Source organism: Etheostoma cragini, chromosome 19, assembly GCF_013103735.1.
Source record: "Etheostoma cragini isolate CJK2018 chromosome 19, CSU_Ecrag_1.0, whole genome shotgun sequence".
Lineage (NCBI taxonomy): Eukaryota > Metazoa > Chordata > Actinopteri > Perciformes > Percidae > Etheostoma > Etheostoma cragini.
In genome coordinates, this window is record NC_048425.1 from 5027425 (window position 1) to 5039226 (window position 11802).

At 39.8% G+C, this 11802-nt stretch overlaps 2 protein-coding genes across 3 annotated transcripts in view; one reads left to right on the forward strand and one right to left on the reverse strand.

The window, feature by feature from the left end:
- Nucleotides 1-669: 669 nt before the first annotated feature.
- On the reverse strand, nt 670-4683 carry LOC117935068 (myeloid-associated differentiation marker homolog). 2 transcript variants are annotated; one of them, XM_034857215.1, is made up of 2 exons: nt 4535-4683; nt 670-1816 (listed from the first exon to the last, which is right to left on the reverse strand). In XM_034857215.1, exon 2 carries the CDS (start codon nt 1678-1680, stop codon nt 832-834), a length of 849 nt encoding a protein of 282 aa, XP_034713106.1. In that variant the 5' UTR covers nt 1681-1816; nt 4535-4683; the 3' UTR covers nt 670-831. The 2 variants fall into 2 exon arrangements, with proteins under 2 accessions (XP_034713106.1, XP_034713107.1); XM_034857216.1 differs by lacking the exon at nt 4535-4683 and adding an exon at nt 3964-3987.
- Nucleotides 4684-6385: 1702 nt separating this feature from the next.
- Nucleotides 6386-11802, forward strand: part of arhgef11 (Rho guanine nucleotide exchange factor (GEF) 11) — a 20378-nt gene continuing 14961 nt past the window's right edge. The window contains exons 1-6 of the mRNA XM_034857355.1: nt 6386-7928; nt 9385-9420; nt 10625-10639; nt 10967-11058; nt 11168-11272; nt 11648-11697. Coding sequence (XP_034713246.1) covers nt 7894-7928; nt 9385-9420; nt 10625-10639; nt 10967-11058; nt 11168-11272; nt 11648-11697 — 333 coding nt within the window. The 5' untranslated portion in view covers nt 6386-7893. The remainder of the gene's footprint in view (nt 7929-9384; nt 9421-10624; nt 10640-10966; nt 11059-11167; nt 11273-11647; nt 11698-11802) is intronic.

An 11802-nucleotide genomic window follows, 5' to 3' on the forward strand; every position in this document is an offset into this window, starting at 1 on the left:
TCTTCTACAAGGGCCTGTGAGTAAGTTTCCTGTTTCCTGTGTGTCCAACACATTACCCATTCTATTACCTTACAAGGTAACAGTGTGCAACAAAGGTGAGTTGCAACTGTCTGCATCACTGCATCATGAAAGCCACAACACATAGTGTCAACACAACCACAGCACATACCAAATCCATCACAAGCTTACAAATAAAATAGTTATTGGTTTAACTGAAAACTTTATTTCTCAAATTACATTCTTTCACATGTTTCAATACTGATACTTGGTTATAAAGACAGAAGAACAGATACAGTACTTTTTCTCTAAACCCTTATTAACAAAAGATAATAAGAAGGGCATTAAACAAAACGTGAAGTTGTGATGAAAGTGCACAGGAGGCTTTGTGCAGCATCCGGAGTGCCTGTGTGTCTCACATACAGTAAATACATTTATGTCCCTTTAAAAACTTCTCTACTGATGTTCACCTGTAATCCAGTGTTGACTTAAATGGGTTTAAACAGCATTAGTTTTTGTCATTATCATGTGAAATCTGACTTTTACATTGTTCATATTATACTTGTGTTGCACATTTAGCATAGGTTAATTCAACATTAGATGTAAAATGATGCCTTTGGAGATAACAGAAAACATGTACATACATACTGTAAGTGAGTTTGGGATGTTGTCTCTCATATTAACAAGATGTCTCATTTCAACATTTTTAAATTAGACAACAAAAGGTATTTTTTGTCAGTAACAATATACACTTTTCTGCAAAGCCACTCAAGCTCTAAGCATCTTTATTCATGTTAACCTCTCAATGTGTCTCCTCCTTCATCTCTTTTGTCTTCAGGCACTGACAAACACTAGTCTGGCAGAGTAGGCCAGGTCAGCGACGTAAAGCAGGAAGTTGAGAGCAGTGAGCACAGCCACAGCGATCATTCTTGTCGTTGCTTGGCCTCTATGGTACTGTTTGTCGAACTGGAACACGGGCCAGAGGATGGTAGCCGTCAAGTACATGATGACCGCCAGGAGCCCGTAACCTGACAGGAACTTGGAGAAGGAGATGGGGAGCCAGCCGGTGCACTCGCCCACACACAGCACCACCACGACCATGGAGAGGATGAAGCAGATGCAGTACACGGCCATGCACCACTTGAGCGCTGCGTGGTAGTTATACAACACAGGGTCGCTGACCAGGATGAAGATAATACAGGCCACAAAGGTCTGGCACACTTTCATAAGACCGGGAGCCGTAGCCATGTAACCTGCCACCTCTCCTGGCCTCGCTTTAGTCAAGCTCACCTCCCCCATGTATGCTACCGCTGCCAGGCAGGAGAAGACGGTGGAGGCGATGCGATAGTCCCAATAATCACCGTAGAACCGCTGGTCCCTAAGGAAATAAACTGGGAAGATGATAGAGGCAGAGAGACAGAGGAGGGAGGCGTAGCAGGCGATAGTGATGGGGAAATTGGTCCAGGACACCGGCGCTCGGGCCTGGAGGCCAAACTGCTCCACCAGCAGGACCAGAAGGGTGCAGGCGAAGCTGAACGCCCAGCAGAAGATGCACCAGTCAGCCATGCCTCCGTGGGGTAGCAGGGCTCCATGTGCTGCCACACTGAACGCCACGCAGGTGAACAGCAGGGCAGCTACACGCACCCATAGCAGCTGGGAGGTGGGAAGCACAATCAGTGGCATTATGGGATGTCACAATCGGACAGGAGTTGAAAATGTTGTCTGTAGCCCAGCGAGAGTTAAGAGGAGTCTTTAATGCTGAATGTGGGATCTTGTGTTGGTTACTTGTCACACACTCTGCTGATGTTAGTCACATATTCTGCAGAAAGACAATAAATGAGGGAGTAATCAGAATAAAGATTGACGGGATTCTGAAACACAATGTATCAATGAAATACAATATACAATACAATTCTTTATTTCTTAACATTTAAACAGATTCTGCTCTATCATTAAAGCTGCAGTCCTAAATGGCTGATGCGTCCTTTAGTGTGAGCAGCCAGTAATAAAGAAATTCTCAGTTGTCCAGTCTTAATTCTGTGTTATTTACTGTCAAAAACATGATTTCTTGATGTCAAATATTTTGCTTAAAATGATCAACTGGCTTGTGTGTCTATTAAAAGCCTAATGCATCAGGGAAAATGTCTTCTGAATCTACTGTACTGTATGTCATGAATGATTTTTTGCATCACAAACAAAACTGTAACATCAGAGCTGGTGATATAATTACAGCATGGTGACATGGAGAAAAATCCAATATCACAATATTTTCGACCAAAAACATCGTAGGGTTGACAATTTGGTGCTTTCCCAAAATCGAGAGTTTTGATAAATCACCAATAATGGGGATATGATGACTAAGTGATTAAAGGCAAATAATAAAACAGTAGGCTAAGTCTGGTAAATTCAGAATATGACATTACTGTAATGTAGCCGTTAAAACCAGGAAAAGACTAAACTTGTGCCATATCATTATATTATGATATCCAAAATGTAAGATGATATCTAGCCTCATATATAGATGTCGATAGAATATTGATATATTGCCCAGCCCTAAACAAAAGTATAAATAAGTTGTTTATCCCTGACTGACTTGTCTAGGCTCAAACTAAAGTTGTGTAAAGACTGAGGACTGTGTGAGGAACCTGTTCAAGCTGTGACCTGTGTGATGGTAGGTGTATCATATGGAAAGTGGAAGTTTGTGTAACTTGAAGTTGGAAAGTCCCCCAGTCTAAAACAGAAGTAAGTTGTACTTTCCATCTCCAGGGTGTACTAACAGTTTGATGTTAGTGCCATCTAATGTCCAAACTGTTGATGGTTTGTAGTAAAGGTTTTTACCTCAGAGTTTTACAATCTTTCCAAGATTTGACATATTCTAGATCATTGAAACAGATTATTTACAGTTTTTATTTATTTATTTGAGAAATGATATATAGAAGTAGCTGGTTGTATGAGACTTGTATAAATAAAAATGACCAGTAGTTCTTTCCATGGTGTTGCTTGTGAGAAACAGTCATAAAATCATATATCATATCACATAATAAACTGCATCAGGTTGGTTTACAGTAGAGTAAGCAGCATGAAAAAAGCCATAGTTCCAGGTATAGTTCTATAGTCATGCACAGACATGATGCTGGACTATGACCATCTTCCTGTCCTTAAGACTGCAAAGTGTTTTGTTTTCCAATATGAGAAACCCCTTTTTATCTTTCTACTTTCTGCGCCAGTTGCTCCACATGCTGTTTTAAAGTATGTGTCTAGCCAAATTCCCAGGTATTTATGAGATAAGGTGAGATAAGGAAAAGCTATGTGTGGGGAAAAATGGGGTGGAACCTCATGAAGAGCAATCCTTATGAAGAGCAATCCTCCTTCCATTTCCATAATTTTAATAGGGGGAGGACATGGCTTTTACACATGGTAACAATTGTGTTTGCATTCTATATTGAGGTGAGGCTGTTCACCTTTTGTTGCAGGGGCTGCATGTCCCTGCCAAATCGGTCAAAAAATGAAGATTGTATTCCTTTAAAACTGCATTCTGAGGTTTCTGAGGTTAGACAAAATAAACAGATGCCAGTCTGCTGTTTTACAGATTGCCATGATTACAGGCTGCTTATCTTAAGAAGCAACAAGTGCCACACTAAAGGCCTAGGAGACGAGGCATTGTTCATGAAGAGAAACATGCTTTCTCATTCTGTCAATGCAAACCCTGAAAATTGCTAACCTTATTTATTTCTTCATTAACTGTAATGCCACACTTCCTGTTCTGTGTAATGAGACTCACAGACAGGAAGCAGCTCTGAAGAGCTAATGGCACTCCTGCCTGAACACACACTAGCAACACAATCCAAATGAGCACTTAGCATAGTCTACGGTTTGACACACTGGTGCTGAATGCTTAGTCCCCCAGTTTTATTACTGGGAGAGATATTGGTTAATACCTGAACTAAATGAGAACACCAAACCTACATTCAGAGATACATGTGGTTGTGTGATTTGTGTGTGTAGCCTCATGCCCTTGCTGCTGCAGCAAAAAAAAAAGAAGAAAAACCAAAGTCTTGGAAAAGACTTTGGTTTTTCTCATATAATAATATACATATGGTTTTTCTTATATAATAACATAATCCATACTGGATGCTATTGCATATCACTGTATAGCTTAAATGCCAAATTGATCATTTTCACTGGCTTAAAAATCTTCTTCTTAAAACAAACTACCTGAAATATATAGCTACACTAGGCCTATTTTCCTCCTTTTAGAGATCCAGGCTCCACAGCAGCATCATGATGAAACTTGAGGAGATACATCTACTTTTAAGGGTAACACAGACACATTATAACTGGAATATGAAGTGAATGTTAAAGAGGTATTCCTTCCCAAATAGCGGACATACCGCGCCCAGCGCTGTGCTGTTGTAATCAGCTCTCTCTCTCTGTCGCTGTTCCAAAAATAGACTATATGATCAACGCTGCTAACGGTAACTTCTGCTTAAACTGTCTGGGGGAGAGATAACAATCCAAGTGTGAATGTTGATCTTACCGATTTCTTCGCTAGGAGTTGTCTTTTATGTTTTTGTCATAAGCTTAAAGTTCCTGTAACACGGCGCGACCACGGAGGCGCATGCATCCCCTGCTCTCATCACCAAAACCTCCGAGCTGAAGGGAGCCCACGCCCCGCTCTGGCCATATTTGGTAAAGTATTGGACTTATGTTGAAACCATCTCCCTCAACAAGGTCGTCGCAATTTAGCCTATACCACTGGGCCAAAAATAATAACTAAAAAACCCTGAGCCTGGGTCAAATGCCTTTCACTTTAGATTACTGAACGCAAATGGGCTCTCTGATAATTTTGGTGTCCCCACATCTGCCTCAGAAGAGTAAAAGTGCCCCACTGCTTTTTTCCGCTTAGGTGTATAGTTGTGAATTAATAGCAGTAAAATATCTGACATTTTAAGGTGCAAAAAGATTTTGACCAGAAAATGGCTGAAGAAAGACAAACCATCAATACATGAGTGGACTGATATAATCTATATTAGATATGTTATGGAAAGAAATACTTTTCAAACGGAACCAAGCTGATATTTTAAAGAGAACTGGTCAAAATGGTTGAGCTGTATGTGTCATCTGTAAGACCTGATTTCATATAAATCGTCAAAATAAGGTTGAAATTCTTTTGACAAGAAATGTCTTTTCCCTATTCTTGTTCCGTATCTTTATCATTTTATTTTGTGATGTGCTTGTGTTCAGGTGCTGTTTTACTTGGTGCTCATATCCTCCTTTCGTCATGTTGAATCCTAAATAAAAAACCTTTTGTCCCCTATCTTCAAACAGCATCTTTATATTTTCTTTATGCATGATGCACGTGTGGTAACTGCTGTTGACGCACAGATCCTCCACCTGTCACGTTATGCTATATGTTCCGTGCCCAGATGGCACATACTGTATGTTTATGTTTAAAGAAAACCAATAAAAAGTAAGAAAAAAAATTAAAAATATATATGACATTTTCTATTGGGCATCAAATGTAAAAATTTAGATACAATTTTATAGCTGATATATTTTGATTATTTAGCTCACATTTGAGACAGACTGTTCTGTTCTGTGTCAAACAACATTTTATATGCAATTGGCAATATGTTAGGGATTGAAAGCGCCAAGAGGAGAGCTCAACAAGTCAGGGTACAAGATTTATGACATTACAAAAAACGAATTATGACGTTCAATTTTCATGAAAACTGTTTCAAAGTGTAGCACTTTTTCAGTCTCCAAAACGTCAAAACCGTCTGACTTGGAACAATAAGCTACATAAAAAAGCATATTTCAAAGAACTAGGCTAATTTTAGTAAAATAATGCAATAAAGATAACAATAATTTGATTTGTGGTTACATTTCTACTCTCTAAAGATAAATTATTGCAGAAAAATAGTGAGTCCAGAAAGAAGATATTGAGGTAGGCCTACTGGCCCTGTACCATCAGATCTGCAGATGTTTTAACCTATAGCTCAGTGCAGTCATCGTGCAGAAAAATCAAAAACACTGATGATAATATTAAATTGTCTTAGGACTCACACATAATATTAAAATTAGCCTAGGCTAAAAAAAAACAATAATATATTAAGTGTGTTTGTTGCAAAACATAAATAAGAAGTTTGGAAATGTTTACGTATATTCTTCATAAAACTGCCACTCTTTTAGAAAGTTTTAGAAAGTTTTTTGCAATGTTAGGTTTTACTCGTGTTGGTTATATTTTGCATATTATATTAAGTTTCAAGAAATAGTCTTTCCATTGCAGTTTAGTGCAAACATGGATCCATAGTAGTCAGAGTAGCATCAACACTGCGATGAGGCAACCCACCTGCGATACCACAAGCTAACCAGGCGAGGGCGCTGTTGTGTTTCTTTTGAACGTATGATCTTTGAGAATATGGTGGTGGATCAGCAGCCGGTCAAGACAGCAGGATAACAACACAGCAGAGATAATTATTTCTAGAACTGGGATTTAAACACAATAAATATATGCAACGATAACTTCTGAGTCTTCTGGCAGACCACGAGAGAGAGAAGCAAATCCGGATTCACCACTTTAACTTGTTTTTGGAAAAAATACCTAAGGTGGAGCTTTTGCTCGTATTGCAATCCAGCTAACGTTAGCTGGCTAACATGCAGCTTTAGTGTCTGAATTTGCACGAAAACGGGACTCTGGGATATATCGAGCTGGAATTCGCATGGACTGCCACTACCTCGACCACTTTAACACCCATCTATTCGCATGCAATTAAGACCATGCTGGCCTTTCACTTTGCAGACATAGCTGGTTAGCTAGCCACCTCTGAAGGGCCGAGTCGTTATCGCAGCTGGTAGCCGAACCCACGGCGCTTTTGGTCGGCGGAAGGAACAACGCCATGCCGCGGGTTGAAATCGGCCCACCCGTAGAGCTAACTTCAGGAAGCTAGCTGAATATAGCAGGCCGCTTTCGATGGTTGTTATCATCTCCTAGACAGCTAAATATTTAGATAACTCACAACACAAAACTGACAGACACCTTTAACTTTCATTCTGCACGGTGTTTAATTTTGTTTTTAATTTTCACGGAGTGGTAATTGACGTCTTACTTATAAAACTAAGGCACGTTATTTTGTGTATAGAGAAATTTGCATCAGCTAGCCACAATACACATCATTAATCTATGTTTGGGTGAAGATACGTGCGATATTAAGGTACTGCTTAGCTAGTAAGGGATTATTTAGGTTGGCCCAGGTTTTGAAAGCCACACATGTAAACAAGTCGTAGTAATGTTTTGGTTCATTATTTTATTTAAAGATTTCACTACATATCACTCAAGGTGACGTTGAGCTGTTACGTGGACGACAGTTATACGTGTTAAATCTTTGGTTTATCTGGGAATAATTAGCTTTACACAGACACTATAAGGCATGGGAGTTGTTGACCTGGAGCTTGGCGAGACATATCAGCCACTCATTCATGATTGATGACCTTTGAGGGAGCAGACTGTCCCTTACCCATTTTCCACTACAGATGAGCCACTGCATCAAGTCACTAACAGTCTTTCTGGTAGTAGCAATTTATTTTTAGTCACTAATGTCACCTAGTAAAAAGCTGAGGAGATTTGGGCTAGTTTTTAGCAGCAATTTCTTTTAAAGTCCCACTGACACCCAACTGGAACTACTGGGGTGGATGGGAACATGAGGAGCACTCTGTCTGATCTGAACCAGCTTCCAAGTAGCTCGAAGATCTGATCAACAGAGAGTACAACAGAGAGCCCCATTGTGTGGACTGAAAACTGAAAAAGGAAAGATGATGTGGTTGATAATAAAAGAGGCCCAGTGACAGTGTTGATCCCCGCACCAGGAAGCAGAGGAGTGTCAGAAGGCTGAAGATATGAGTCTCCGCCAACCCACCTCTACACTGGACAGGTACGAGGCTCACATTCACCCAGACAGTTTCTCTTTCACTGGAAAACGTCACCGCCTTACGCAGAAATGTAGTGCTCCCATATCAGCCTATTGACATGTCTTTATCAGACTGAGGTCGAGTCTGGACTCTTGAAAAACTAGTCAGACAGGTTGTTTCCTGGGAGGTGATAAGATAAGCAAAAAGAGGAGAAAATACTGTATGCTTGACAATAGTAGCAATCGGTGAATCCATACTTTTAAAAGGGTTTACACTCTTTAATCTGGAGTCGACTCCCAAATCTGTACGTTGTTAAGGAAGTTTGTGGACGGAACGAAAAAAGCGGAACCCAACAGCAATAGCACAGTGCAGCACCCGGATGATGTACAGCGCGCGCACATCTTGCCGTTCGTCTAAAAGAAGTGTGAAACGTTTGGGCCCATTTGGGATTTAATATCTTAATAATTACATTTGCAAGATTAAGTAAGGTATCTTGTGGATATTTAGTCTTTAGTCAACTTCAGCACTATCAAACAAGACCAGCCGACCAACTCAAACTGCAGCACTTTACAAAACTAAATGAACACACACAAACCAGCGAACCGGTCAATTCTGCTTTTATTTAAATAGACAGGTGATTGTAAGCGTAACACGCTTCCAAATTTATGAAAATAAATTTAAAAAGACTGCATACTTACACTTCTTTTACTATTTTCCATTATCATGACCAGTTAGCTTAATGCCAACAATGTTTCCTGTTGCATTTCAGCATTGCATTTTCAATATTGTGTTTTCACAGGGGCAATGTATATTAATAACTCATATGAAAATATCTCTGAATTAGCTAGAAAAGCAAATGTTAAACTATAGTCCCCTGGAAGGCAGTAGTTAAAAACACAGACATTAAGAATAAAAGCAATGAATACATAGTCAGGGATAAAAGCAGTGAACAAACATGTAGAATACATACAAAGCTTGGACTATTTAGAGAAAACAGACATCTCTTACGACTGACAGAATCAACAGTAGCATGACAACACAAAGCCAGGCCTGGTGAAGTGGGGATATTATGTACAGAGCGTAAAAATAAACTAAGAGTGACTCTAACATTAAGCAAAAATCAGTTCTGAATTGATTCCCCAAAATTCCCAAGTCTTGTTTTTAATGTAAGTTTCAGTGTCTGTTGCTTGATTGTTGTGTTGTATTTGTTGCTTGAATGTTGAGCTTGAGTGTTGTGACTCTTCCCCTGCTATGTTTAGCTCTGCCTCTGCTACTAGGTGTACTCTAGTTCATCCTGTTTGTCAGTCACCACATTCACCAAGTAGCATTACACTGTGTTTCTGTCATTGTTAGATGCATCTTTGTCTTTCCTATCAACTTTTTTTCCTGTGTGTGTGTGTGTGTGTGTGTGTGTGTGTGTGTGTGTTTGTTTTCTGGTGCACGTGTCTACCACTGGTGTCTGTGTGTGTCATGTGACAGCGGGGCAGCCAATAAGAAAAACGCCCACCCGTTCAGGTAGGAGAGCTGTCCAGTGAGGGCTTACGTCAGGGTTTGGGGTTAATGTGACACCTACAGATTGTACAGCTGTGGCTACAGGTTTCTCAGTGGCTGCCCTTGTTATTTCAGAACGCCTGGGCTTGAAGTAGCAATGTAGGCGGAAAGGCACCCAGCACTTGCACAAAAAGGAAAATGTTTACATGTCATACACACAAAATGCATCGTAGCTCCTTTGGATGCACCAATTCCTATCCTTCCATGTAACTTAACACTGCACTTTGTAATGCAATTGATGTAAAAACTCTAGCTTGATCCATTTCAAGCAGCTTATTTTATAGGAAGTGCTCACTCCACCTAGCTGAGCAAGCTTAGGTGTTCAATATCCACACATGCGAAAACTCAACTAGATAGATAGATAGATAGATACAGTAGATCGATGGACTTTATTGACCCTGGGACATTTCTGTGTTACAGCAGCAGGTGAAGACAACATTCAAAGTGAACTACAGAATTACAAACATACTCCTCTTAGTCATTTTAGATCAATCTGTTCACATAGTTCTTTGTTTGATATTGAGATTTGATAACTGGGGACACATCCAATGATTATTTTCACGACCAATAACACCTCCATTCATTTTAAGATTATTCTTAGTCTTTATATTGCTTGTTTTTTTTCTGTCCAAAAGGTCCAAACACCCAAAGTTCTAAATATCAGGAGCAGTACCTTACATTCAAAAAGCTAAAAGCAACGTTTTTCCTTGACAATTGAAAAAAGAGATTACTCATGTATCTAATTTGTTGTTGACTAGTTTTCTACTCCACTGCCATTCGTTGACTTGTTTCAGCACTTATCGACTCTGCAGGCAGACTTGGCAGATCTTTGTAAATTTACACAAACACCTTTATTTTGATTGATTAATAACTTTAAGTACCTTTTTGCGGTAAATTGTTGTCAGTTGTCAATGGACTTTGGGATAGCACCAAAACCCTTCTGTATTTCCACTGTGTGTTGTTGCATGGTACTCTTGGAAGTCTCTTGCTCTCTCTGTTTACAGTCTGTTAGAGCACAAAGGACATAAGGGTTATATCAACTCTTGGGCTGTTTCTGTATCCTTAAACTTCAACATTGGTCTTCATGCTGAATATCTGTCTTGTTTTTCTCTTATCTTTTTTTCTTTATCTGCCCTTATCCTTCTTTCCTGTCATGCTTCACTTTCAGCCCTTTTGCTGCTTGGTGAGTTTGCCTTTTAAGCTTCTTTCTTGTTGCTTCTAATGCTATGTATATACTCACTCCCTCTACATATCTGACCATGCTCCTCCCTACCTTTTCTGCCTCTGATCTCCTCTCTTCTCCTGTAGCTCTGTGTCTGTTTGTAAGCTTCCCTTCTTTCTCTTTGGCCTGTTCTGGCCCTTTCTAGTTATCCCACCTTCAATGATGCTCCCTCTTCATGTATTCCTCTCCCAGTCCCAATCAGCCCTCCCAGAGAATGTTTCTAAATCACCCGGTTTGGTATTGCTTCATTTATTATAAGCCTCTCTTTCGCTCCTCTCTCAAACCCAGGCTCAGCAGTCTGACCATCGGGGACTCAGAGCGCAAAGCCTCTGCCACCCAACAGAGGGAGCCGTTGATTGAAATCACTGCTGAGAGTACGGGTAACAACTTCCCATGCTGCTTTACGTTTTGGTTTCAGGATAGATTTAGAATTTCACTATATTTAAAATCTCCTAAAAACACCCTTAACATCCTGATTTCCTCTTCCAGGTACTGGTCTTGTCCAGAGATGTGTGGTCGTGCAGAAGGACCAGCTCGGCTTCGGCTTCACAGTATGTGGAGAGAGAGTCAAGCTAGTGCAGAATGTCCGACCTGGTGAGACTCCTGCATAGCCCATGTGTTGATTTTATAATAATGCATATTTTTATTATTTTACACACATAATGAAAATATGCTTTCCTTTCTTTTAAGAGATTATAGATGTGAATTTAAAGATTTTTATGATTAAGTGTTCTAACGGTATGTGGTTGAGAAAATCCCTATCTGCTGCTGTTAAAATTACAAACTGATGTGATGCTACTTTGAAAATAATTGCTGAAATAGATTTTGACCTAGATGACATGGGCAGTTATAAATCAGTCATTTATAGTAGCACACAATTAGTTAAAACTTAGTTTTCTCTCTCTCTATATATATATATATATATATATATATATGAGCTCCACTCAATGCCTTCACTCATCTTTACAGGTGGTGCAGCAGTCAAGGCCGGAGTCCAAGAAGGGGACCGAATCATAAAGGTACTACTTTCCATCACAGACACTAAATCAGACAGTTTTTGGTTTCTTTATCGATTTTTAATCTTTGCGATTTTTTTCCACCGATCTCTCTCTCTCTCTCTCTCT

What these genes read in the sequence shown, in the direction of transcription:
- LOC117935068 (XM_034857215.1), bottom strand. Translation starts at nt 1,680, where the DNA reads ATGCCACTGATTGTGCTTCCCACCTCCCAGCTGCTATGGGTGCGTGTA.